This window comes from Entelurus aequoreus, linkage group LG26 (genome assembly GCF_033978785.1).
Source record: "Entelurus aequoreus isolate RoL-2023_Sb linkage group LG26, RoL_Eaeq_v1.1, whole genome shotgun sequence".
NCBI lineage: Eukaryota > Metazoa > Chordata > Actinopteri > Syngnathiformes > Syngnathidae > Entelurus > Entelurus aequoreus.
The window spans coordinates 8,706,242-8,734,217 of NC_084756.1; the positions used below are offsets into that span (position 1 = coordinate 8,706,242).

Below are 27,976 nucleotides of genomic sequence, written 5' to 3' on the forward strand. Positions count from 1 at the left end.
CAAAGTGTGCATGCAAGGCCAACTATGAGCTCCATCAGCATCAGCATCAATCAACCTTGCGTTAAGTGCTGGGATCAATGCTGACCAGAGGCTGCAATAATAATGAGCGACAAGACTTCTTTAAGTGCATTTTAAAAGCTCGACATTTAAGGTCTGACTTTTTTTTTAATAAACCTCAAAGCTCTTTTTGTGCGTGCAGGACTCACCTTTCATTTTAAGGACATGTTCGGGATGCATCAGACATGTTTTATGCATATTGATTCAAGCTCTTCTGGAGCTTTTAAGCTAAACGTGTGGTCACTATTTCATGTAAATGCATTGGACATGGAAGCTTGATAAATGTAAAAATAGAACTTACCCCAAGGATGACGGTGTCGTCCCCTTGAAATATCGGTATGAACTTATCTCCACGGAGGGTTTCCGAACGGTTGAGTGGACGAAAACGACACAACACCTTGATATTGCATTCTGCATTACTGTCAGCCATTGCTGATGTAAAAAACAAAAACAAATGTGCACCCCAAAAAAAATTAAGAGAACAAAAAAAAGGCGGGAAAATTTACTTCCCGTGCAAGCTGTTGCCAAATGGCTTTTTGTGGCTATGCACACATGTCAAAGATAGGAGTTGCAAGGCGACGACTATACTACGAGTTCTTTCACCGTGTCCCAGTTCATGGATGAGCTCAATCACTGGCAAAATTCCACAAAATAAAATCCTCTTGTTTTTTTGTTTGTTTGTTTTTTCATCAGCCTATTGGCAAATTTGGTGGGGAACAGATGGAGAGTTGCAGTAGGGAGTACAGTCCAAACTGGTCCGGTCGCGTCTGGACGAGCAGCATGTTCGCATCGCTCTCTCTCTCTCTTTCTCTTTCTCTTTCTGAGTGGGCGGGGCTACTGGGATACTCTCATCAGCACCACTGAAGATGAAGGACCAGCCATGGCTCCCTACTAATCTGCCAACAATCTCCTTACCAGTAATTGGATGCTACTCAAACTTTACCACTGATTATGTTGTTTGTTTAGACTTTGTGTGGCGCCAAAAACAGATCTCACACCAAATATCTCATACAAATGGCTGCATCAAAACTGTAACCCTTGAAAAATAATACATGCTAATATAAACACATTGAACATAACTGTTCAATTTGGGGGCGATAGGATTGTAAAGGAACTAATATAAAAGGGGCAAAACTGGTAATCCATTTTACAAGGACTGAGCCAATGAAGCCTGGTTGTTTACATGGATCTTGGGCGCCATCGCCTGGCAAGGCTGTTACAGCTTACGCCTACAAAAAAATAGAAAATACCGTACGTAAGTTGTTTATTAGTAGTAAAATAATCACTTGAATACACGTACAATGTCCCGTTTGGTCCATTATGAGACTTTTTTTTTTAATTGAACGACAAACATGCACACTAAAGTCAAGGCACTTTCAACATCAGCAAAACATGGCGAGGAAAGAAAACAAAAGCAAATACAGAGAGTATTAAATAATAATAAATAATAATTAAAAAATATGAAAGACAAAAAGGGCTACCTGAATCACTTTAAATGTTTTTAACAACGATATCAATTTAAGGGCTTTTGTACTCTTAATCATCCTCCAAGATTTGATTAATAATTGTAAATTATTAAGCCAATTAGAACATGTAGGCCTTACTTTCATAAATCGACATTTATGTAGAAAACATTTTGCCTGGAGCATAATAATGTTGACATTTATCAAAATACCAAATTTGATCTATTTGATGTATCAATCAATCAATCAATCAATGTTTATTTATATAGCCCTAAATCACAAAAGTCTCAAAGGGCTGCACAAGCCACAACGGCATCCTCGGCACAGAGCCCACACAAGGGACGTCTATGTGAATGACTATGAGAAACCTTGGGGAGGATCGTATATGTGGGTAACCCCCCCCCCCTCTAAGTACAGTCCCTAGTGGATCCAACATAACAGTGAGAGTCCAGTCCATAGGTGGGCCAGCAGAAGACCATCCCTTGTTTCTCAGCCAATCTCTGATCTCCTCTCAAAACACATGTACAGTGTCACACACACACACACTCACGTACAGTAACACACACACACACACACACACACGTACAGTATCACACATTCATAGTATCACATAGGGGAGTAGGAAAAAATCGATTGGAATTCGAATCGCGATTCTCACGTTGTGCGATTCAGAATCGATTCTCTTTTTAAAAAATCGATTTTTTTTTATTTAATTTATTTTTATTTTATATTAATCAATCCAACAAAACAATACACAGCAATACCATAACAATGCAATCCAATTCCAAAACCAAACCCGACCCAGCAACACTCAGAACTGCAATAAACAGAGCAATTGAGAGGACACACAAACACGACACAGAACAAACCAAAAGTAGTGAAACAAAAATTAATATTATCAACAACAGTATCAATATTAGTTACAATTTCAACATAGCGGTGATTAAAAATCCCTCATTGACATTATCATTAGACATTTATAAAAATAAAATAAAAAGAACAATAATGTCATAGTGGCTTACACTTGCATCGCATCTCATAAGCTTGACAACACACTGTGTCCAATATTTTCACAAAGATAAAATAAGTCATATTTTTGGTTCATTTAATAGTTAAAACACATTTACATTATTGCAATCAGTTGATAAAACATTGTCCTTTACAATTATAAAAGCTTTTTACAAAAATCTACTACTCTGCTTGCATGTCAGCAGACTGGGGTAGATCCTGCTGAAATCCTATGTATTGAATGAATAGAGAATCGTTTTGAATCGGGAAAAAATTGTTTTTAAATCGAGAATCGTGTTGAATTGGAAAAAAAAAATCGATTTTGAATCGAATCGTAACCCCAAGAATCGATATTGAATCGAATCGTGGGACACCCAAAGATTTACAGCCCTAGTATCACACATACACATGTATCGTATCACACATACACATGTATAGTATCACACACACACACACACACACACATTTACAGTATCACACATACACATGTACAGTATCACACAAACATGTATAGTATCACATTTCACAAATAAGGACGCCAAATGACTAACTCCCAAACATATGACTAATGTCAGGAAGTGGTGGTGACGAACCCCAAGATGCAGAGATGGCAGGCTTGGTGCAGGAAAACATGATTTTAATGTCCAAAAAATGCAAGGAAAACACGAACCAGAAACCAGGAAACAGGCAAACTGGAGGCAGCAAACAGGAACCAGGAAACAGGCAAACTGGAGACAGCAAACAGCTCACAGTCCACAGCATACAGCTAGTAATACTCCAGCACTGACTGGAGGGAGAGGCAGGTATAAATAGGAGCCTGGTTGGCAATTGCCACCAGGTGTGCCAATCAGGTAGAGGTGAGGGAAACAAGCGCTCAGGGAGACATGCAGGAAAAGGAACCAAAATAAGAGCGCTGACAGGAAATAAAACAAACAGAGGAAAAAAACAAAACATAACCAAACTGTCAGTGAGAATCCTGACAACTAATTCCATGCATTCTAGCTAAGTTTTATATTCATAAATGTAAGTTTCTCAATACCCGACCTGTTGTTTCTGCCTTTAAAAAAAGAATTACAACTCTACTTTAAAATGCTTTCTACCTCTAACAACCAAAAAGCTGTGAAAACTATGATGCTGTGCTGCAAATGTGGATCATTTACGGAACTTGTGTGAGCCTATGGCTTTACATTTTGTTACATATATATCCATCCATCTATCCATTTTCTACCACTTGTCCCGTTCAGGGTCGCGGTGGGTGCTGGAGCCTATCTCAGCTGCATCCGGGCGGAAGGCGGGGTACACCCTTGACAAGTCGCCACCTCATCACAGGGCCAACACAGATAGACAGACAACATTCCCACACTAGGGCCAATTTAGTGTTACCAATCAACTTATCCCCAGGTGCATGTTTTTGGAGGTGGGAGGAAGCCGGAGTACCCGGAGGGAACCCGCGCAGTCACAGGGAGAACATGACAACTCCACACAGAAAGATCCCGAGCCCGGGATTGAACTCAGGACTTTCGTATTGTGAGGCACATGCACTAACCCCTTTCCCACAGTGCTGCCGTTACATATACACTGTATGTATATATATATATATATATATATATATATATATATATATATATATATATATATATATATATATATATATATATATATATATATATATATATATGTATGTATGTATGTATGTATGTATGTATGTATGTATGTATGTATGTATGTATGTATGTATGTATGTATGTATGTATGTATGTATGTATGTATGTATGTATGTATGTATGCATGCATGCATGCATGCATATATATATATATATATATATATATATATATATATGTATGTATGTATGTATGTATGTATGTATGTATGTATGTATGTATGTATGTATGTATGTATATATATACATATATATATATATATATATCAATCAATCAATCAATCAATGTTTATTTATATAGCCCTAAATCACTAGTGTCTCAAAGGGCTGTACAAGCCACAACGACATCCTCGGTGTCGAGTGGGTCTGAGATAATATTGTGAAAGTCCAACACATCAGCGAAAGTCCAGTCCATATATATATATATATATATATATATATATATATATATATATATATATATATATATATATATATATATATATATATATATATATATATATATATACATACATACATACATACATATATTGCATTCTATTTTAGTTACTTTGTTGAGTTTACAACCCCCTGGCGCTGTTTTGTACTGTTTTTGTACTATTTCTGTACTTGTTTTGATTATTATTATTTATTGATTGTATGTAGATGTTGCATATTATAAATAAAGGTTTATAAAATTCAGAAAATTAAATCAATACAAATTGAACAAAACTAATTCCGTGCTTGTGGTCAAACAATGCGCATGCGTAACTTAGTTTGTTTTCTTTGCTCACCGGGTTACACCGTGTCGACCGTTTTCCTCTTGATAAGACTACAGCATCACCGCCCATCTGAAACCACTTTGAACAAAGTCAGTGCACCCAAGACACACTGTCAAAATCAAGCACAGCTAACAAGAAGCCTCGGTTTGTCGCTGGCGCTGGTTGCTTTGTGCCGCCATTAGCTTCAGTTAACATTTATTCTTTATCGTCGTGTCGTTACTGCATCTAATTGCGCGCACAATGGCTGACCCTAAATACGCCAATTTGCCAGGAATTGTAAGTGGCTAATGTTAGCAAGTAGCCTAGCATTCGTGCTAGCATCGTTGACTCAGCTGTTTAATTGTTCGTAAGAGCTATTGAACATGGAGATATTTGTTTCCACCAGCTAAGTTTTGTACTTGATATAGTGTGCAAACAGCCATTTCAGTCTTTCTGCACAGGGAGATAACTTTCTCTTAGAATGAGCTGGGGCGTTGGCCGGGCTAACTTCTAAGACATGACATTTTATTGTTGTTTATTGTTTTGGAAAACAGGCCTTTAACGAACCGGATGTGTACGAGACAGGTGACCTCCCCGAAGATGACCAAGCCCAGTTTGAGTCGGTAAGTACAATGCTGCCTAATAAACTATAATCACTAAATCACCTTGTAAAGCCACTTATAACCAACAACAAAAAACAGGTTCTGTATTTATTGTATACAATTCAAATTTATCACAGTATCACACGCACATGTACAGTATCACACGTACACATGTAGATGACCAAGCCCAGTTTGAGTCGGTAAGTACACTGCTGCCTAATAAACTATAATCACTAAATCACCTTGTAAAGCCACGTATAACCAACAAAATAAAACCAGGTTCTGTATTTATTGTATACAATTCAAATTTATCACAGTATCACACGCACATGTACAGTATCACACATACACATGTAGATGACCAACCCAGTTTGAGTCGGTAAGTACACTGCTGCCTAATAAACTATAATCACTAAATCATAAGGGTGTAACGGTACACAAAAATTTTGGTTCGGTACGTACCTCGGTTTAGAGGTCACGGTTCGGTTCACTTTCGGTACAGTAAGAAAACAACAAAATGTACATTTTCTGGTTATTAATTTACCAACATTTGTAAACAACGGCTTTATCCTTTTAACATTGCTTTAAAAATGCCCTGTGTGTGATGGATGTGAGCCACCACTAGGCTGATCAGTGCAACAGCAGGCAGTCATGAATGCTAAGCATAACAATAACATACATATACACACAGGGTCGATTGCCAGGGTTACTGCAGACAACATATATGAAATAAAAACTAAATAAGATAAGGCTCAGAATTGGTTTCTTAACAAAACCTTTCTACATATAAAGTACACATTAAACTGCTTCAAGTTGTTGCTCAGATTAAATAAAATGACAAAACTTTTCTTCTACATACAAAAAGTGCAACATTAAACAGTTTCAAGTCAACTCAGCCTCAGATTAACTTTTCTTTTCCCAGCCTTTAACCCTAGTGACTTTCACTCAATTTTCATGTTTTTTACCCGAAAAATCAGTTTATCCACATTGTCTGCAGAAAGAGCAGACCTGCTTGCAGTTAAAATGTCTCCAGCTGTGGAAAATACTCTTTCGCTGGGCACGGAGGTAGCAGGTATGGCGAGGTAGTGCCTGGCTAACTTGGCAGTAAGAGGATAAATGGGCTCATTGTTCTTCCACCATAGAAGTGGGTCAAAATCTAGTTTTTAATGCAATATGGTCTTAAATCTGCTGCTATAAAAACACCAACAGCATTTGTTATCGCTTTAGCCCTGCCTGACTCGCCGAGGAGAAGCTGCTTGAATGCGGTGGGAGCTGTGTTTGTTTGTCATTCTCTTCGTTAAAGCGATGTTATCCATTGTTGTATCGCACCGCGAAGCCGAAATGTTCCCAAACGGGAGATCTTAACGAGGCAGGAGGGTCTTCCAGCTCTGGCTTTTGCATGTTGTAGTAGCCCGGTCGTTGCTAGCATGCCGTGTGTTGTGCCTCAGTGTGCATTGTTTACACAATGTGCGGTGCGCTACTTAATATGTCCGTGCGGAAACTCGTTCGGTACACCTCCGAACCGAACCCCCCGTACCGAAACGGTTCAATACAAATACACGTACCGTTACACCCTTACTAAATCACCTTGTAAAGCCACTTATAACCAACAAAATAAAACCAGCTTCGGTATTTATTATATACAATTCAAATCTATTCAGTCTAAATTGACACTGAAATGACAATGCATTTAAATTATTATCCCACAATTTCTACAGTGATTTAAAGGGGAATGTGAGAATTAGATATTTCTAAGAGTTATTTCTTCATCAATAGTCATGTTTAAAGCAGGTAATATTTTCCCATGTGTACACTTTGTGCTTGTATCTTATGGCCGTTGGAATGTGTATTGGGAGTATATGTACTCCCTTTTTAATTGATCAGTTTAGAACAATAAGGCTGTATTTCTTTCTGGGCGGGAGGGGTCTGTTTTCATACTAAATAGGCTGACTCTTTCCGTTTGATTTTCAGACCGCTTCTTGATGCTGCTATTATAGCATTGTGAAGGCTGGTCTTCTAAAGCTTTAGTAAAACTTGATAATATTGCTATTTTGTCTTAGTGGTCCTTCTTACTCAACATATATGTCATCCGAAAGAATTTGGGATTAACCAGTGTCTTTTATTCCCTGAGAGGAAGACTGGTCCGACGCAACGGGAACTGCACTTTTTGGGGGGAATTTTGTCTATCATTCACAATCTTTATGTGAGAGTATTAATTTCATACACATCGCAACGTTCGCTTTTCCCTTCAACAACAACACTACAACTCATGGCAGACTTCATGAGAGACAACAATTACTTTGGGACAAATGATGATCCAGAACCTTATTTTTCTGAGCCGAATATAAGGAGGATGAGCTACAAGATTTAGAAACTGTGCTAAACAGATCCAACTTTTGTGAAACACTGAGGCTCCATTTACACTAAGGTTATCCAGGGTAAATCCCACCTAACCTTATCCTTGGCCACACACACACAATGGTCATTAAAGACCCCCTCCGTCCGCCGGCTCAAAACGACCGAATACGCACGCGCGGAAAATGCGCACGTCATTGTCACCTCCAGTGTTGCTCTGTGTGCAAGTTCTTAAATTTAACTTATCTGAACAATATCCAGTGTCGTGGTATTTCAATTAACTAGAATCCAGTGCGCTGTGGGGCCCTATTGTAGTGAATCACACCTGAGACATCATAAATTAATCAAATCTTTATTGGACACGAAAGTATACAATGTGACAAAGAACATTTGACAACAATCAATCTTGGGATCTAGATATCTGGTCAGGACACTCCTCACTCTTTTGCCTTCACCTTCATTGTCCATTCCTTTTCGGTGACTTTATATACTCTGGACCTAGACGTTGAGTCAGCGACATACATGGCGGACAATAACTGATACAGTCTGCTTTGCCAGTCCAAAAGCATTCGCCGTTTTTGGTAGTTAGTCTTCCCTCGACGGCCAGGTAATACAAAGTACACGCTACCTTTTTTTATCACATCCACGGTAGCCCGCATTCTCGTTGTCTCTCCTTCGACAAATGGACAAAGTTTTTCGGTAAGTAGCATCACAGCTGACCTGGACTTTCGAAAGTTCTCTTGCCGTCTGAGAAGTGTTGTATTCCAAATAGTTGCAATCGCTTTCTCTTAAGGTATTCATGTGTGATTTCCACAAGCGTCTGTACATGTAGAAGAAGGAGAAACACGGGAATGTCTGGATGACTCGCCTCCATGTTTCCAGTGTTTAGCTCCGAATTATGAAACCGCTTTATTATGAAGCTGGCTGTGGCGCGTTCTTTCTGACGTCACTTCCTGTGTGGGGCGCAGTCTTTCTGGCGTCACTTCCGCTCCGAACTCAGTTTGTAAACGATCAATGAGTCCATACAAAGCTAAGAGCCGCAGATTCAAGAAATACATGGCGCATTTACCCGTGTAAAAATTTGTCCGAGGAGGAGAACCTTAAATGCTGGTTTAGTGTGGCTGAAACGGGGCTTAGGCTAAATAATTATTCGTTTAAGGGGTTATCCGGCTTAGTGTAGACATAGCCTTGTATACATGTAGCAGTATTGCTAAATGCTAAACAAGAAATACAAACTATGAACATAATAAAATAATTACCTACTGTACAATGTCTGCTCTCACTGGGATGCCGACTGATGAGATGTTCGTAATTTTCCGTTTAGATGAAGAATTAATCATAATCCTCAAAGGTGCTGCAGCAAGCGTCTTTTCTTGTATTTCTCGCCATCTCTGGGTCTGAGTTGATTGTCAAAGTTGACCAACTTTTTGATGTATGGCCACAACCTTCTACTATCCAGGTGAGATGCATGATTTATAATCTAGAATTAACTTTCACCAACTCAAGAGGCAATGCAGCAGCTGCAGCACGGTATGTCAATATAGCAGCATAAACTAATTAGCTCTCTGTGATCAATATCGCTAATACTTGGTTAATATTCAGGTCATGAGATGTAAATGGAGTATTGTTGGCAGTTTTTGGATGTTTTATAGAGGGCTCTATGGACAGAATAGAGTACTTCCATTAGCTGCATTGTTAGCCACCTCCTACTTGCCGTATTTCACTATTGGGAATGCATAAACAAAGAAAAACATATGTGTTCTTGTCGGACACGGGGACTGTGAATGCTAAGCCAAATTCCTCCCAAAAAGTGCAGCTCCCCTTTAAACATGGGCGTTTACTTACTCAACTGCTGAGAGCGCCAGGAAACTATATGGAGTATTTAATGTTTTTAATACAATGCATTGTACATATACTTTTGAGCAATTTCTTAAAGGGGAACTGCACTTTTTTGGGATTTTTGCTTATCGTTCAAGATAAGACAGAGATATTGTTTTTTAACATTCTAACATGTAAGAATCAGCTCGTTCTAGGTAGCTAGCGATGCAGCTAATGGGAGCAATCAATTCTACCTCTAAGTCACTTTAAAAATGCATTCAATAACCGTCACCAATACTTCACTTACGTTCCGTAACCTGTATAATAACCAAATTGTAGCAACATTGTTATTGTAAGAGTGAACACTGAGGAACTATATTTCTAGCATAGTAACACATCTGCGTGCTTCAGTATTACCCGTAAAAGCTAACTATGGCAAGAGATAAGCTAGCTTCTACGTCAGCACGAAACACGCTTGTTTGTAATTCACAACATTGCGATAGGACACCAATCTGTACTCAGTGAAAAACATGAACAATTATATTACAGTATCTGTCCAGCATTAGCCCACAATGCATGTTTTGTTTGTACACAGCTAGACAGCATATGATGTATGTCATGATACGCGCACGTTTCGTGTATCATGATCAATATAAAGTGTGACTCATTCCATGGACAGTTGTCTCTTTTGTCCAGCTGACCAGGGACATTCTTTCTGATTTATTTAGGGTAAGCACACCATTTATGTCAAAATAGCTGTTCTCCAAATTCCACATTTGCAGCTTCAAGTCGATTTCACCTCGCTCTATCGGCTTCCGTGTGCTCTAACTTTTCACCATCTTCTTCGTGCTCGCTTCTAGAATCAGCAGTTCAACCTCCGTTCATTCAGATGAAAAAAGATAAGGTTGTGAATCCTCATTTGTCCAAAAATAGTTGTCTTCATTGTTTACCAAGTCTGCCATGATTGAAGACAACGCAAGCGTTTTGTATCCAGAAGTAGGAACACACAGGAAGTCGGATGTGCGCTGCTATGGAAACAAATAAATGCGCGGAAGAAGTCAGTCCTGGAAATGATCAAAATACGGTAAATATTGAACATATTATATATTGTTATGAACGTGTTTGATACTACATTAGACTTGCAGTGTGTATACAAAACATTGATGAAGGGTTTTGAAGTTGTCGTAGAGGGCTTTGAAGGCTACAACAGTGACTCCCATTAGCCGCATCTTCCAAGCGTTTTTTATCATCTTTAAAATCGTAATAAAAAAAAAAAGACATGTTATTGTCTCTAATAATGATTGTGAACGATTGTCAAATAAGAATAAAAAAAGTGCAGTTCCCTTTTAAGAACAGGAGAAGATTCATGTCGCGCCATCTTGAAGATTTACACTTGTCAACATTGATTTAAGTTAAATGAAGTCTAGAAATTGCACAATAAGCCAGTGTCAAATTATGCCAAAACTGGACACACATCTGTACAAGCAAACTGGCGCTAATTGGAAAAGAGCCTTATGAGATGCAATCAACTTTATTTTTTACTGACATTGGCATTTAAGTATGAAAACATTTATTTTATACTGACAAATAGTAATTGCAAACTATCCACAAAAAGCAAGTGTAAATTTAGATAACCAGATACAATCCATAATTACCTTTTTTCTTATGAAAACTGCTTTGTCGGTGCTGTAGTTTCCACGAATGGGGCAGATGGTAGTACTGAAGATGTTTTTTTATCTGATCAGCCACATAAGTGTTTCTCTCGTCTTACATTATGATTATATGGTGTCTGATAGAGAAGAAGCCACTCTTAGAAGAAACACTGTGGTATCATTTTTATTTAAAAAATAAGGGTCAAACTTGTAAATGTTCTTTCATGAAAATGTATTTAGTGGCCAAGAAGTCAAATGTTGAACATAGCAGATTGAAACGCTAATGGGAATTTTCCCCTTCCATGTTTCCCTTCGTTGGCCCTCCCTCTTCCCATTCCCTTGTTTTGACTCTAACCCACCCTCCTCGGAGCCTAGCTTGTCCAAGTAAGATCGGCTGCATTTTACTTCTAACCAGTGAGCTTAATGCTATTCCTTTTTTGATGCATGGTTTTTATGATCACCTTTTCACTTGTTCTTCCTGTTTTGAATCAAAAGACTGTAGCCAATTCAGAAAATGACCGTTTCATCACATGTATTGATAATTGAAAGATATTTTTACTATCCTTATCTGTCAAGCTTTGAAAGAGATGAACTGTGTGTCTGTGTACACATAGAAAGAAATCTTTGTTTGTCGTAAAATAACTTGTCATGCTTTAGCAGCTGATCCATTGCTAACCTCATTGCTCCGACTAACACTTGGGTGTTTTAAAGGCCACTACTTTATTGCATGTGACAATCTTTTTTAATACAGTGCATTACTAATTTAAAAAATGCTTCAAATTAATGATTCATCGCTGGTTATGACATTATTCCACAGTGTTTTCAAGACATAACCATGGCACTTAATGGAATTGTTATAACTCGTTTTGATAAAAAATTGGCCCTGAATTAATTCCTACACAAAGCTCAGTTGTAGTCCTTAACCCACTCATTTCACCAAATCAATCATATTTATGTTCAATAACAATCCAAATGCATCATCTGCAGAACAATGCAGCAGTTAAAGGTCCCATATTATGTTTCAACAATTTAAAATAAAACATACAAAAGTATTCACCAATCTAGCCTTAATCCTGGTATATGAAAACACAGCAATTTGTGTAGCTTCAATGCTAATGAACTGTGTTTTACACACCTATCTCTGATATTTATTATTGTCTACTTTATCCACTTTTTACACATACACTGTAACTGAATTTGTCCAACGTAATAAATAACGTAACAGAAGGAGTAGGACAGGACAGAAAGATTAGCATTGCTATATGAGAGTGCGTGGGTCGGCAACCTAAAATGTTGAAAAAGCCAGATTGGACCAAAAACCAAATCTGTCTGGAGCATTAAAACGTCTTATGATGAAGGCAACACATGGAGTAAGTGTCTATATTAGCTATAATAGCCCCCTATCAAAATGTATGTGTCGCAGGCTGACGCAAATCTTTGTTAACAGAAATGTTGAAATTGTACTCTTTATTTTACACATTTTTACAAGATTGGGAAATATTAGTAATACGGATGCTTTTTCAGAGGGTGAGATAACTCCTGGAAACATACTTGCCAACCCTCCCGAATTTTTCCGGGAGACTCCCGAATTTCAGGAACTCTCCCGAAAATCTCCCGGGACAACCATTCTCCCGAATTTCTCCCGATTTGCAGCTGGACTTAAGGCACGCCCAGGTCCGTGCGGACCTGAGTGAAGACAGCATGTCGTCACATCCGCTCTTTACTTCATACTTCAGAACCGACTCCCACACTTGCCGTCAGGGTGCGCAATACAACGTAAACCGTTGGCCAACCAAAAAGTTACTTTTTGGTTGGCCAACGGTTTAAAAAGTAACCACAGAACACTATAGTGTTCTGTGGTTACTTTTTGGTTGGCCAACGGTTTACTTTGTATTGCGCACCCTGACGGAAAGTGTGGGAGTCGGTTCTGAAGTATGAAGTAAAGAGACGTAAGTTCATCACCTCGCCTGGTTATTGACTCCAACCCAGAATATTACACTGCACATACCTATGCTCCTTCAAAGGCTGTGCTACTGGCTGCAAATCATTGTACTTTCAAATACAACAATGAGTAGAGAGGAGTGTTATGTGTGTATATCCGTAAATAAATGAACACTGAAATTCAAGTATTTATTTTATTTATGTGTGTGTGTATATATATATATATATATATATATATATATATATATATATATATATATATATATATATATATATATATATATATATATCTAGAATTCACTGAAAGTCAAGTATTTATTTTATATATATATATATAATATATATATATTATATATATATATATATATATATGTATATACAGTGTATATATATATATATATATATATATATATATATATATATATATATATATATATAAAATACTTGAATTTAAGTGAATTCTAGCTATAAATATACTCCTCCCCCCTAACCCCGCCCACCTCACTTCCCCTCCCCCGCCCCCCAAATCTCCCAAATTTGGAGGTCTCAAGGTTGGCAAGTAGGCCTGGAAATGACAGTCTTAGAATGGCAAGGGTATAGATGTGTGTGTCCAAGTTAGAGGAAACAGCAGGCTGTCTTCTTCTAATGAATTTATCACACTCTATGCAAGCTGGGTAACGTTTGCTGTGGTCTGGAACAACATGGCACACAAACAACTGTCAGAAATGCAGCCAATATTACATAGAGATAACATGTCATGAAACATGACATGTTTGGGGGTTGCCTACCCCCAAACTTGTGCTAACTTCACACTCACATTTAAACAGCAGAATAATAAACTATATGCTATGTGGAGCAAACAAGTGAGGGAGATATTTTTCTCACTCAAAACAGGCTCTTTGCACGCACATTAGCGTTAAATCATTATAAAGTCCATTTTTGCATAATAGGGGACCTTTATCATGTGATTGTATAAATGGTATCCCACTATGATACATTGGAATGGTCTAATAGACCAGATTGACATTTCCCCACTAAAGTGCAGCTACCTTTTAACTACTTTTTTGACAATATCGGGTGGGAGACATTTTGGTTGTCCACAACTATTCACTTGTAGTTTATAAAGTGGTAGAGAACTCTTCTTCACTGTGGCACTTCAGCATCTTGCCAACCACAAAAGAAGACACATCATAAAACTATTTTAGGGTTCTCAGCATCCACTGCTTTCTTATCTCCTTCTCCCCAGTCAGCTGATCCTGTTTGTCTCTGCGTGTGCGTGCGTGTGGCATGTGATAACCACATTAATCTTTGTTGTCTCTCTCTCCTCCCAACCTGCAACCCTTTTTTATCTCCCTCCGCTCTTCCAATATTTTCTAACTCTTTGGAAACCAAAGGAGCTGGTAAGAGCCTGTCTAACTCTCCTTGTTGTCCTTCACCTTTCTCTCCCAAGTGTCTGTTTTATGTTCTTTAGACCAGGACTGATGTGTCTGTCAATGGTCTTGTAATCAATGACTTCATAAACATAAATCAACCATCTATAAGTCTTACAACATAAGCTTTTGTTTCCTTACTCCATTCACTGACTTTGATTTCATCATGAGTTTTTAAATATGAATTGTAAACTTTTTAATCATATTGAAATCATCAAATGTAATCCAGCTCAGACTAATATGCATCATTTTATGTTATCATTCATTCATGCTGTAATTTAAATTTTTAAAGTCATTATTGGGGCAAGATAAATTTTTCCTGACAGTTTAAGGTCTCTCAGAATCCAGTGATTCCCCACCACTGTAGTGAACCAGGTGATTATCATGTGTGCCACGGGAAATTATCAAATTTCTATTAATAGGTCCTAAAATGATTACAGTGGAACTTCGATTTACAAACCTAATTGGTTCTCGAACAGGGTTCGTAAATCGTTCCTATAGTGAAGCAAATTTCTCCACAACATACAATATAAATATAAATAATGAGTTCCAGTCTCGACAAAAGTCCGTATTTTAGTGAAGGTTTGTACACTTTACACACAATACAAAGTGCTATACATATCAAACAAACATAACGAGGCGATAGATTGACTTTCTCTTGAGTAACAAGATTTATGCTCTGCTTTGCCAACACATGCACACACACAGAAGCCACTATGGTGCCTTTAAAATCCTTAACTTTAACAACCATGTTGCTACAGTAATAAACATTTTTAAAAAGTAAAATCCACCCACATTAATATTGGAAAGGAGCTGAGGAGAAAGCAGTAGACTGGGAGAAAGAAGGAAGGGGGTGGTAGCCGTGTGTGTGTGTGTGCTGTTGTCCTGAACGATAGGTAGTGTCTTTTTTTCCACTGTAAAATAAGGCTGCTCTGGCATTCGTCCGGTCTCATCACAATTAAGACTTGCTGTAGTACAAAGCCTCAATGTACTCTTCGCAAATAGTATTTTTTTAATCTCCACAGTGATTCCTTCCTCCTTTCCACGCTGGTTTGTTGAGTTTTTGGGGATCATTGAATTAGCAAAATGGACAAAACTTGTCAAAAGATGAAAGAACTGGGCAGGGGGAAGGCACACGCTGAAGCACTGAGTAGTGAGAGGCTGGTAGTGTACTCCAATGTGCAGCAAGAGACCTGGAGGGCTCCGCCTCTTCACTCAGATGCTGCGCTCTGCTTTTCGCCTGCCGGCGTGACACAAAATGAATGAATGCAGCGTTCGTACACAAAGACATAGTTCGCACACAGAGGCAAGTTTGACTTGATCTAAAAGTTCGTAAATTCACTAATTGAGGCGTTCGTAAATCAGCGTTCCACTGTATTTATGTTGTAAAAATATGTCGTACTCTTTGTTCATCTATTTCTATCTGTGCTGAAAATCTCAATTTCCCCTCAGGGATTATTAAAGTACTTTACATTGATTGAGACTTTTATTAGTAGGTTGCACAGTGAAGTACATATTCCGTACAATTGACCACTAAATGCTAACACCCGAATAAGTTTTTCAACTTGTTTAAGTCGGGGTCTGATTTGTACCAATAGTCATGACAATAACTAACGTGGTAGAAAATAAACTGGTGTGTCCACCTGTTTCGAATCATACAGTAGGGGAAGTTATGGCATGTTTTGTCAGGATATTTTACTCTTGCCTTGGTTCAATTAAGGTTGGGAAACACTGCGTTCTCAGTTTGAAGACATAGCTGTCTTATCTCTTTAAACACCATATTTCCTCATTTGGTATACATTTGACATGTACTTGTGGTACCCCACTTCCAGGAGGAGCTGTGCAGTGACAGCGTGGAGAGGATCGTGGTCAACCCTAACGCGGCTTATGACAAATTCAAAGACAAGCATGTCAGCACCAAGGGACTGGGTCAGTTTCTCACAGGCAATTCTAAATGATTCAGGCACCTATAATCCCACTAGAGCTTAATTCTGATACCTTAGCTTGACTTTTATCTTGGTTCTCTTTGCACAGACTTCTCAGACAGAATCAGTAAAAGCAGAAGAGTGGGCTATGAGTCTGGAACATTTGAAATTGTAAGTACGGTTTGTTCTAAACACGCAACTCCTGCAAATTATAAAATATTTCATTTGAGAGATGCAAACAGCATTTTTGTTATCACTCTTCTGACAGTGATAATGGTGGTGTTGTGAGCGCTTTTTACCTTTATTTAGTAGTTTTTTGCGTTCTTGCCTTGTCATCGTGCAGCTAGGAGAGGGCTGTGGTGTCAAGGAGACTCCCCAACAGAAGTACCAGCGTTTAGTAAACGAGATCCAGGAACTCTGTCAACAAGTGGACACAATCCAGGTAAGACTGCCAGCATTACACAAGCATCTTTTTGTTTGATTAAAAGTGTCCACTGACTCACAGTGTCGATATCATGCATTACCCCACCACTGATTTGACAGACTGCCACAAAAGAAAGCAATGCAGAGGAGCGCCTGACCCCTGTGGTCCTTGCCCAGCACGCGGCCCAGCTCAAACAGCAGCTGGTCTCTGCTCACCTGGATTCACTGCTTGGACCCCAAGCGCACATCAACCTGTCTGATCCAGATGGAGCACTGGCCAGGTGAGCTGCCATCATACTGTACATCTGATGGTGATACATAAACCTACAGCTCACATTTCAGCAAGCATCCTACTACCTTTCCAAAGAACAATGCAGTAAAAAGAAAACTCGGATATCCTTTGCAGTAGTCAGTGTACAAAAGTATAGATTCACAATATAGATGATATATGATAGATTTTAATACTACGTTATATCATGTTTATGACACCTTTTAGCTGTGTCCCGCAAATGTGACAGCAACAAGCGAACAAATGTGCAAAACCTTTTCTAAGTCAATCAAACGTAAGTTTCTCACAAATATCATCACTGGAGGACGAGGAATAGCTAATCATGCTATACCACACAACGTAAGGGGATATGCAAACTGCTCCATAAAGTTGTTGATTGTAAACAAAGGTGGGCAAATTGATACAAATATTGACAGTAACGATACCTAGTATAGATATATGGTCAATACTACCGTTACATTGATATATTTTACTGTCACAAAATCTTTTGTTGTTTTTATATTGGGCTTTAAGGTAAAAACTAAATGATTTTAATCGGACCCAATAGTAGGAAATAATTAAAATATTTAATTGTTTTTGTTACATCCTGCGTTTTTGTCTGATCATAATTGTGATCAAAAATATAATCATACAATGATATTGAAAATGTGGAGTATCAGTATTGCAATGACCAATACTGCCCCTGGCCTGTAACTACTTGGTGTTGGATCCATACCCAAATGTTAGTATCACCTAAAATTAATGTAAAGTATTAAAACAACAGAAGAATAAGTGCCAATTACTGTATATTTAACAGAAGTGTAGATAGAAGCAGATTCTGACAGTAAATTAACAAGTACATTAATAATAATTTTGACCAAGTGCGTCTGCCTCACAATACGAAGGTCCTGGGTTCGATCCTGCGCTCGGGATCTTTCTGTGTGGCGTTTTAATGTTCTACCCGTGACTGCGTGGGTTCCCTCCGGGTACTCCGGCTTCCTCCCACTTCCAAAGACATGCACCTGGGGATAGGTTGATTGGCAACACTAAATTGGCCCTAGTATGTGAATGTGAGTGTGAATGTTGTCTGTCTATCTGTGTTGGCCCTGTGATGAGGTGGCGACCTGTCCAGGGTGTACTCCGCCTTCCGCCTGATTGTAGCTGAGATAGGCTCCTGCGACCCCAAGAGGGATAAGCGGTAGAAAATGGATGGAAAGTAATACAACCGTAAATGACGCAATATGTCAGCAGCCATATTAGGAGACTTTGTAACCCGTTTTGACATGGTTCTATTATCATGTATATGCTAATGTTCCATGTATCTTGATATTGTTATCACTAGAGGCTGCAACACATATCATGACTCTGGATAGGAATCAAAATGCTCAGTGTATCATTTCCTTGGAATCGCTTGCCAATTTTTCAAATGATTCCCTAATGATGGAATGAAGTCATTACGCAACGTGCGTAGTGGCGTCAGACAGTAAGATAGCGGCACCCGGGAGAAACAATCGCTCTAAAGTTGACTACGTTTTACAAAAAAAAGATTGCAACCGCGCTACTTGTAATAATTGCAAGATTGCTATTTCATCAAGTGGAGGATATATGAGCAATATGCTTAAACATTTGAACACACAGCATGCAATAACTAAATGAACTGTGTCGATCTCACCCCGGCAGCAGTTATGCTAGCACGTCATCTTCGTAAATACAAATGGTACTAACTCAAAACCTATCATGTTTGCGCTATTATTTGTTGAATGCGTTTTCATTTAAATTTGCAAGACGAGAGACAGATTCTGACTGGCTCCGACGCGGGCAGTAAGTACTCGCTGTAGTATAAGCCTGCCACCTGGCATGGTGTGGCACACACAGGACAGGCAAGCAGCGAATAAGTTCGTAGTCAACGTTATGTTTACTTTATGATTATATTTTCAGTCTTACAGACCTAAATGGAGGAAGAAGTGTAAATAAATAAAACTAAGGAAGGAAAATAATTCAAAAGAAGGAACATCAATCCTCATCAAAAACTAGAGCTTATTTGTCTTCACACTGTTAACTAGCTGCACACGCTGGAAACGAGTAGCGAGGGCAGAATAATACATTTATTGACAGTGCAGTGTGAAAGCCGATGGGTTTACTTTGCAATTAAGTAAAGGCAGTCTCAAACGAATATAACCTGCGGAGGCATTTTCTGGCCAAATATACACATTTTGATGTCCGGCTCCTGAGCCCTTGCGCTCTTGAAACTGTGGCCCTCTTCATTATGTAGTTGAATAGCCATTTTGTACACTGACAACTCTTAATAGTATTGTCCCTTGGGAAATGTGAAGGCTGGTGAGATGCTGTGTTTGCTGAAAATAAGTAAAAGTTGAAAGATTAGTGCAGGTGTAGCTAATGAAGTGTCCAGTGAGCATGTTGATGAAGGTCAGAGGAGGCCACCAACAACCATTTGTTTCTCCCTCAGGCGTCTGCTTACACAGCTGGAGGCGGCAAAGAGCAGCCGCAGCTGCTCCGCGGGAGACAGCAAGATGCCGCCATCAGCTAAGGGCCCTGATGGTGTGGTTCTGTACGAGCTGCACAGCAGACCCGAACAGGAGAAGTTTAACGAGTCTGCCAAGGTAAAAAACAAAAAAATCTAAGTGTACCAGAGAAGACAATGTGTTTTCCATGCATTACCTTGTTCACCCTGTAGATGGCAGAATTGGAAAAGCATCTTGCAGAGCTGGAGGCGGTGGTTGGCTCAGGATCTGACAAGCAGGTACACTTTCTGTGTTGGTGTGTCCTCACACTATTTCCATACATCTCCTTTTCTCTTTCACACACACTTACATAGAAAATGTACATTTGAAAATAACTACTATTAATAATTTTAGGGACCTCTGAGTGCTGGTATGCAAGGAGCCAGTTTGATGGTGAGTCGTCAAACACCTAACTTTTCCTATCTGATGTGCTGCCAAAGAATGAGGTTATACGCAAAGATGACATCATTGTTTACATTTCTTTTTATTTGATAACTTTTGACTCCAGGATACATTAGAACTTCTGCAAGCGAGAGTCAGTGCACTGGACTCAGCTACTTTGGATCAAGTGGAAGCCAGGCTGCAGGTACATTAACAACTTCTAGACTCTGTAAATGAGAATACAATAAAAAGAAGCACAACATGACTAACAATGGCAATGTTGACATTTGGTGTTACGTACGGTCACTAACTGCATAATTAATCTCCCATCACTCATTTAAGAGCGTCCTCGGAAAGATGAACGAGATTGCCAAACACAAAACTGCCATTGAAGATGCTGAGACACAAAACAAGGTCAGTATAAATAATAGTAGCTCATATTCAAGACTAGTTATTATAATACAATCCAATTGTTACAATAATAGAGTCTCATCTTGTCAAGTTTTGTTTGCTTTACAAGTTACATTTAGTGTCTTCATATTTATTTGAACTTCTCCACCCAAAACACACACACACAGTTGGCCGCTAGAGGGCAGCAATATGCTCATTAAGCAGCTAGAGAGCAACCTAAACTGGTTTATTCTTCACTTAATGTTCCTTTTAGAAACAAATGTGAGACATGATTACACTGAAAAAAGATGGCTTTAATCTAGTGCTTCTCAAATACAGCAGAACCTCGATTTACAATCTTCAATCAAAGTTTATTTATAAAGCCTTAATCACAAGAGTCTCAAAGGGCTGCACAAGCCACAACGATCCCACATCAGGGCAAGAAAAAACTCAACCCAATGGGAACAACCAGAGACCTTGGAGCGACTTTTAGTCATCTGTCATATCAACAGCAGCCACTCTGGCTCTCACTTGCACTAACACACGGACTGTGTTACTTAGCACTGATGCCTTCATGGCCACACAAACACTAACTGTAAATGCCAGGCTGTTACACTAGGACTCCCCAATCAGATGTGTACTTGCTCTAATGTTCATTTATGAATATTATCAATAAAATGCTAATTAAAATATATATTTTAAAGACAGAAAGTTACAGGAATTAACACTATATTCCATACTCATTGTGCAACATGTCAATGTTTTAAGGGGAACTGAATGTGATCTGTAAAAAGGGTACACATTATTTCCAAAGCAGGACCCCACCCAGACATACAATACTACGACATCGCTCATGACAAACAATATTTGTTTTATTTCCATTGTAAGTGAGCCAAATCACTTATATTGGAAAACAATCTCATGGAAATGACTGCTGTCATTTGATTATAAGGAATTTAACTTATGTCAGGTGTTGAGACAGGTGTGCACGTCTTATGTTGCTCACACATGCTTCACTGAATGCTCAAGGAACACATGGAACATTAGAGGATTATTGATTCCTAGAATCTCATATAAAGTGCTACACAGGGGAAAAGAGACAAGCAAGAGAAATGTGATTAAAAAAATTAAAAGTATAATAAAGCAACATCAAAGGTAAAAAGGGGACCTGCAGAGATTTTTTGGTAAAATGTTTTTTTTTTTAAAGATAAGTTTTTGCTGCCGGGCAGTGATGCAAATGAACGTTTGCACACCGAGACAAAGTTTGTACACCAAAGCTTCTCCAGCGACAGTTATTTTCTTTTGTTTACCAAGCGTGTGGTAACTGTAAGAGAGTCGACAGGAAATTGAATGAAGGCGTTAATTGGTGCATTAATGAGATTGGAAGCGTAAACGAAGCAAGGAGGTGCTCAGCACTTAGGCCATGTCTCCACCATACTTTCACAATGTCCTAGTTAAACCATCACTTGAAAACACAACTACATGCTGGTATACGCATTCTGTCCAAACTGATTTACGATATGAATTTTAATCAATACAGTCATATTAGCGTATCTTAAAAATCAGCGCACACTTAAATGGAGCCCAGAAAACCCTGTTTTTTCTTTCTACATGTAAATTAATAACTTCATGTTGTTGTTTAAAAACATCAACTACTGAGTAACCAATCAAAGTCTGACACCATTGTTCTCAAGAAGTACTGGTTGTTAGATATTTACACTCGGAAAGCCCTTCTCAAAAAATGGTTGCATAGCACCCAGAACATCTTTGCCATGTGGATAAAAGGCTAAAATAATTCCAAACTTTATTGTTCTGACCTAGAAACGTTCTTTTACGAATGAGGCCTCCATCTATGCTAATGATGGCATCAAAGGTTGAAGTCAATCTCAGCCTTTTTCATCATATGTGTTGCGTTTTTCTTTGAACAAAGACAGCACAGAAGTCAAATTCCTTGTGTTACACACTTGGCCAATAAAGATGATTCTGATTTGTGTGTGTTTGTTTGCTTGCCTTTTAGCTGTCGCAGCTTTATGACGCCGTGCAGAAGTGGGAGACCATGTCCACCTCTGTGCCTCAGGTGGTCCATAGGCTCGTTGCTGTCAAGGAGCTGCATGAACAAGGTAACACACACACTCTTGTATTTTTTACCTTCTTGAGCCTGTGAAAAACGCCTACCTCTTTAGGACCACCCTTTCTAGATTTATAAAGATTTGGATTTACAACATTAATAATATATACATACTATGCAAATATAAAAAAGCTTGTTGTGAAAAATGAGTTGGAATTTCACAAGAAAAAGGTCATAATTTCACAAGAAAAACTTAGAATTTTGGCAGTATTATAATAAAAGTCGTCATTTTACTCAACGCAAGTCAAAATCTTACAAGAAAAACTGAACATTTGTGCAATATGATAAAAGTTGGAATTTTACTCAATAACAGCGTTTTACAAGAAAAGCATACAATTTTGGCAATTTTATTAAAAAGAGTCGTAATTTTACTCGACCAAAGTCACAATTTTATAAGAACACTTTAAAATTTTGGTAATATTATAATAATGATAATAATAATCTGAATTTTATTTGGCAAAATTATGACAAAACTCATAATTTTACTGGCAATATTCTGATAAGTCAGAATTTTATATCACAAATGACACCATTTTGCATTAAAAAGTAAGAAAATATTGCAATATTACAGAAACAGAAAGAATATGAGAAATTGTTCCCAATTTTATAAGAAAAAAGTCGACACTGTCATAAAAAGACTGCTTTTAGTAAATAAAATTGTGTTGTTGAATTTTTTGTTTTTTTGTTTACTTCAAGTTATTACAGTGTGTCTATATATACATATTTATTTATTTTTTTTAAAATTAATTTTGGCCAGGGGGGCGCATTTCAATTTCTTACACACACTTGTTATTACATATGGTGACCAGAGGGGGGCACTTCTAAAACCGACACACAGTCAATTTAAAAAATCTATGCTTTTTGGACCCCCCCCCCCCCTAATTTTGATAGATTTCACCACCAGTGCTGCAAATGAGACATTCTCTATTAGATGCAATGTTACTGCAATGTATTTTTCCTTGTTGATGTCTCAAGAAGGGTAGAAATATAAGAACACACCTACACACTGAACTTGACTACTCGCGGTTTTGTTCCCACCTCACACACACACGCAATATCCCCAAATTACTTGCATGCCATTTTATCTTTCAAAGGAGGAGAGAAAAATGGAAACCTTGAAATGACACCCGTGAGAGTTAGACTGACATGTAGAATACGTAGGTTAGTGGGGGAGGGGCACGTCCTTATCAGTATTATAAGTCAGTTCGCTCATTGTGAAGCGTTGAGGCAACATGTGTAAACCACATGTAACAAAGACGTACAACAGGTATCGCGGGATCCAACTCCTGACTTACACCTGTGGACAATTATTAATTGAAGAATTTTACGTTTTGAACAGCACGGCTTTTATATATTAAGTTAATTAAAGTTAAAGTACCGATGTTTGTCACACACACACTAGGTGTGGCGAAATTATTCTCTGCATTTGACCCATCACCCTTGATCACCCCCTGGGAGGTGAGGGGAGTAGTGGGCAGCAGCGGTGGCCGCACCCGGGAATCATTTTTGGTGATTTATTTTGGATCAGGAAGTGCACATGCAAGTTACAAAATCAAATGTGTGCATTCCAGACAGTAAACATGGCTTCTTCAAATTAGGGATGGGTATGGTTTACATTTGAACCAATACTAGCACCAAATCAATACCTTAAAAGCCATGCCCAAACCAGCACTTAAAAATGTAAAATATGCAAACTTTTGTGAGTAAAAATAAACTTATTTTTATGGAATTTTATGACATTCAAGTTGAAGAGACCAGCAATTAAAATATTTCAATTATATAAATTAAATAACTAATAGGGGTGCACAAAAAAATCTATTCACATCCAAACTTCTTATTCATCTATCCATCCATCCATCTTCAACCGCTTATCCGGAATCGGGTCGCGGGGACAACAGCTCCAGCAGAGACCCCCAGACTTCCCTCTCCAGAGCAACATTAGCGACTTCCTCCTTGGGAATCCCAAGGCGTTCCCAGGCCAGAGAGGAGATGTAATCCCCCCATCTGGTCCTCGGCCTACCGCGGGGTCTCCTCCCAGTGGCACATGCAATGGATTGATAATTTTCAAAAATGTAGTCTTTATTTAAATTTTTTTAAAGGATCTATTTTTTTAAATGTTTTAGGCCATCTCCATGCAACCAGAAATAAGCTTCTTTCTTATTTTTTACCTTGTAACCTGTTTTAAAAAAGTTTCATTTAATTAGTATACCAAATAAAATCGTGTTGAATATAAGTGGAATCGTCACCCCAGGAATCGGCTCAAATCTCTTGAGTGCCCAAAAATTCACACCCATACACATTCAGAAATACAAAACCCACAACATATTGTCATAATTATGGCAGCAATACGAATAATAGAGATCGAGGAAAAAAACGACTTGCTTGTTGATAGTCATAATTCCAGGAGTTTGTGAATGCAACTTCAACTTGTAACTGTCATTGGTGCATAATGAGGACGTACTGTTTTGTTGTTGTTGTGGCTACCGGCTAGCAGGGTTACCGGTCAACATTTACATTTCTAAATATGGAACATTTCTCTGGAAAATGGGTAAAAAGGAGGAATTTAGATTTTCATCCCAACTTGCCATTAAATCATTAAAAAACGAGACACACCGTAGAGAAGTCGAAGCCACGTATTACTAGTCTGATACATACTTGCAGTACAGTAGTTAGTAGTGTTTGTTCCACACCAATATTTTGGTACCATTACCAAAATGTGTGATACTTTTCACACTAAAGGAGACCACAAAAAATAGAATTATTGGCGTTAAACAGAAAATGTTGTAATACAATAAATATAACTTTCCTTTTGCAATTAAAGAAACATTTTGGCATCAAAGAAAATAGTGAACATACAAGACAACTTCTATTTTAGTCCTGAGTAACAAAGGCTCCTAATTTGACTGCTGGACAAACTGTAAAAATGTATTATAAATCTGCTTGTTCATTTACTGTTAATATCTGCTTACTTTCTCTTTCAACATGTTTTATCTACACTTCTGTTAAAATGTAATAATCACTTAATTTTTCTCTTGTTTGATACTTTACATTAGTTTGATGATACCACACATTTAGGTATCGATCAGATACCAAGTAGTTACAGGACCATACATTGGTCATATTCTAAGTCCTCATGTGTCCAGGGACATATTTCCTGAGTTTATAAACAATAACTAAAATGACAAAAGACTTTGTGATGATAAAAAATAATGTAATCATTGTAGTATCGACTATGTACGGCTCTTGTACTTGTTACTGTCGATATTTGTAAAGACCCCCCCATTTGTTTACATTGGGGGGCGTGGCTTGGTAGGTAGCGCAGCCATGCCAGCAACTTGAGGGTTCCACGTTCAATTCCCGCTTCCGCCATCCTAGTCATTGCCGTTGTGTCCTTGGGCAAGATACTTTACCCACCGGCTCCCACACTGGTTTAAATGTAACTTAGATAATGGTTTCACTATGTAAAGCGCTATATAAATATCATTCACTTCATTCAGGAGCGGTAGCTACGGTGTGTAGTGAAGCATGTTTAGCTATTCCTCGTCCTCCAGTGATAATAATACTTGTAAGAAACTTTATTTGTCGCCATGGAAGCCAGGATTAGTGATTTAGCTAAAACACTATGGATGGACACTGTGGGGGAGTCAGTGTTTATAGCTTCACTTTTAGCCCATTCTCCCTCTTCACACTGTTTCAGCTTGCAAGGGCTCTGTGTGTGTTGACTGTCATGCACCTTGGATTATATTACCTGCATATCACCACAGTGCGACTTGTCCAGGGTGTACCCCGCCTTTTGCCCCGAATGCAGCTGAGATAGGCTCCAACGACCCCGAGGGGGACAAGCGGTAGAAAATGCACAATCATGTCCATGAAAAAAACATTACAAAAAGTCGCTACAATGATTAGGATAAAAAAAACAATCATCCACTTTACCTTGTTTGTTAATCTTCTTGTTGTGAAGCAGAAGGGGGGCCGTGTCAACAACGCTGTGGTTACTTCCTGACCATTTCAAGCCACACATCGCTTGTCCAATTTATTTCTTTGGACTTACAGTCGCGATCAAAAGTTGTAAAGAACATAATGTCATGGCTGTCTTGAGTTTCCAATCATTTCTACAACTCTTATTTTTTTTGTGATAGAGTGATTGGAGCACATACTTGTTGGTCACAAAAAACATTCATGAAGTTTGCTTCTTTTATGAATTTATTATGGGTCTACTGAAAATGTGAGCAAATCTGCTGGGTCAAAAGTATACATACAGCAATGTTAATATCTGGTTACAAGAACACCATTCCTACCGTCAAGCATTGTGGTGGTAGGACTGCTCTTCTATGAGACTTTTGCAGCTGTGTCCTCAGAGGAGTCAGGCTAGACTAAAGTGATGTAAACATGCTCTGCACACACAGCCATGCAGTTTGGCCAGCTGCTGACACATCTAGACACGACTCAGCAGACAATCAACAACTCTGTGAAGGACAACAACACCCTGCTGACTCAGGTGAGACCCTAACACTGCACAAAGACCCGCTAGTGTGTCCTCATCTTCTCCTGGTCCGGCTCTCAGGTCCAGCAGACCATGAAGGACAACCTGGTGGCCATTGAAGAGAACTTTGCCGCACTGAATGAGAGGATGAAAAAAGTGTCCGTGTAAAAAAGGTGGACAGGACAAATAAAGAGAAAAGTAAGCTGGACAGTCACAGACTGACTTCTTTTCTGCTTTTTTCACTAAGAATAAAACCATTTTCCTTTTAATTCTACAAAAGTTTAAACCAATTGTAATACGTTCCCTCTGGATTTATACTTTAGTCTTATTATTAATAAGCTTCCTGCAATGTTGGATGGATTATGTAAGGCTGAAAATAGGATGATAAATGTAAATATAACTTTACCTTATGTTTGCTTTCGCTCACTCACTTGTATTTATATTATGTAGAAAATCAACCTGCTTCATCATTGCCTACACCTCAACTGCAAGATGATCAATAAATCTGATTAACTCAACCCTGTTTTATTGTATCGTTTAATTATTCACTTTTTATTTTATTTTGCCTATCATTCACCATTCTTTTTGTAAGACAAGAACACGTTTTTTTATGCATTCTAAATCGTAAATAAACGCTAGCAAAAGTCAGCTAACAACGGAGCTAATGGGAGTCGCTCTATTCCGCCCATAAAGCGCTCTAAAAAAACATAGAAAACTTTGTTTTATATA

At 38.4% G+C, this 27,976-nt stretch overlaps 2 protein-coding genes across 3 annotated transcripts in view; one reads left to right on the top strand and one right to left on the bottom strand.

The window, feature by feature from the left end:
- kif5ab (kinesin family member 5A, b) overlaps positions 1 to 3,262 on the bottom strand; it is a 362,881-nt gene extending 359,619 nt beyond the window's left edge. The window contains exons 1-2 of the mRNA XM_062037662.1: positions 3,199 to 3,262; positions 359 to 1,286 (exon numbers count right to left, since the gene is read on the bottom strand). Coding sequence (XP_061893646.1) covers positions 359 to 487 — 129 coding nt within the window. The 5' untranslated portion in view covers positions 488 to 1,286; positions 3,199 to 3,262. The remainder of the gene's footprint in view (positions 1 to 358; positions 1,287 to 3,198) is intronic.
- A 1,757-nt stretch (positions 3,263 to 5,019) lies between these two features.
- dctn2 (dynactin 2 (p50)) lies at positions 5,020 to 27,765 on the top strand. 2 transcript variants are annotated; one of them, XM_062038123.1, is made up of 14 exons: positions 5,020 to 5,226; positions 5,484 to 5,552; positions 16,560 to 16,656; positions 16,762 to 16,823; positions 16,996 to 17,094; positions 17,196 to 17,356; positions 19,811 to 19,964; positions 20,039 to 20,104; positions 20,220 to 20,258; positions 20,374 to 20,451; positions 20,589 to 20,660; positions 22,654 to 22,756; positions 27,171 to 27,262; positions 27,329 to 27,765. In XM_062038123.1, exons 1-14 carry the CDS (start codon positions 5,191 to 5,193, stop codon positions 27,413 to 27,415), a joined length of 1,215 nt encoding a protein of 404 aa, XP_061894107.1. In that variant the 5' UTR covers positions 5,020 to 5,190; the 3' UTR covers positions 27,416 to 27,765. The 2 variants fall into 2 exon arrangements, with proteins under 2 accessions (XP_061894107.1, XP_061894108.1); XM_062038124.1 differs by lacking the exons at positions 5,020 to 5,226; positions 5,484 to 5,552 and adding an exon at positions 5,666 to 5,731.
- Positions 27,766 to 27,976: the final 211 nt, after the last annotated feature.

Coding starts and splice junctions, on each gene's coding strand:
- dctn2 (XM_062038123.1), top strand. CDS start 5,191: ATGGCTGACCCTAAATACGCCAATTTGCCAGGAATT. Junction 5,553..16,559: donor ACCAAGCCCAGTTTGAGTCG/GTAAGTACAATG, acceptor CCCCACTTCCAG/GAGGAGCTGTGCAGTGACAG. Junction 20,661..22,653: donor ATGCTGAGACACAAAACAAG/GTCAGTATAAAT, acceptor CTTGCCTTTTAG/CTGTCGCAGCTTTATGACGC.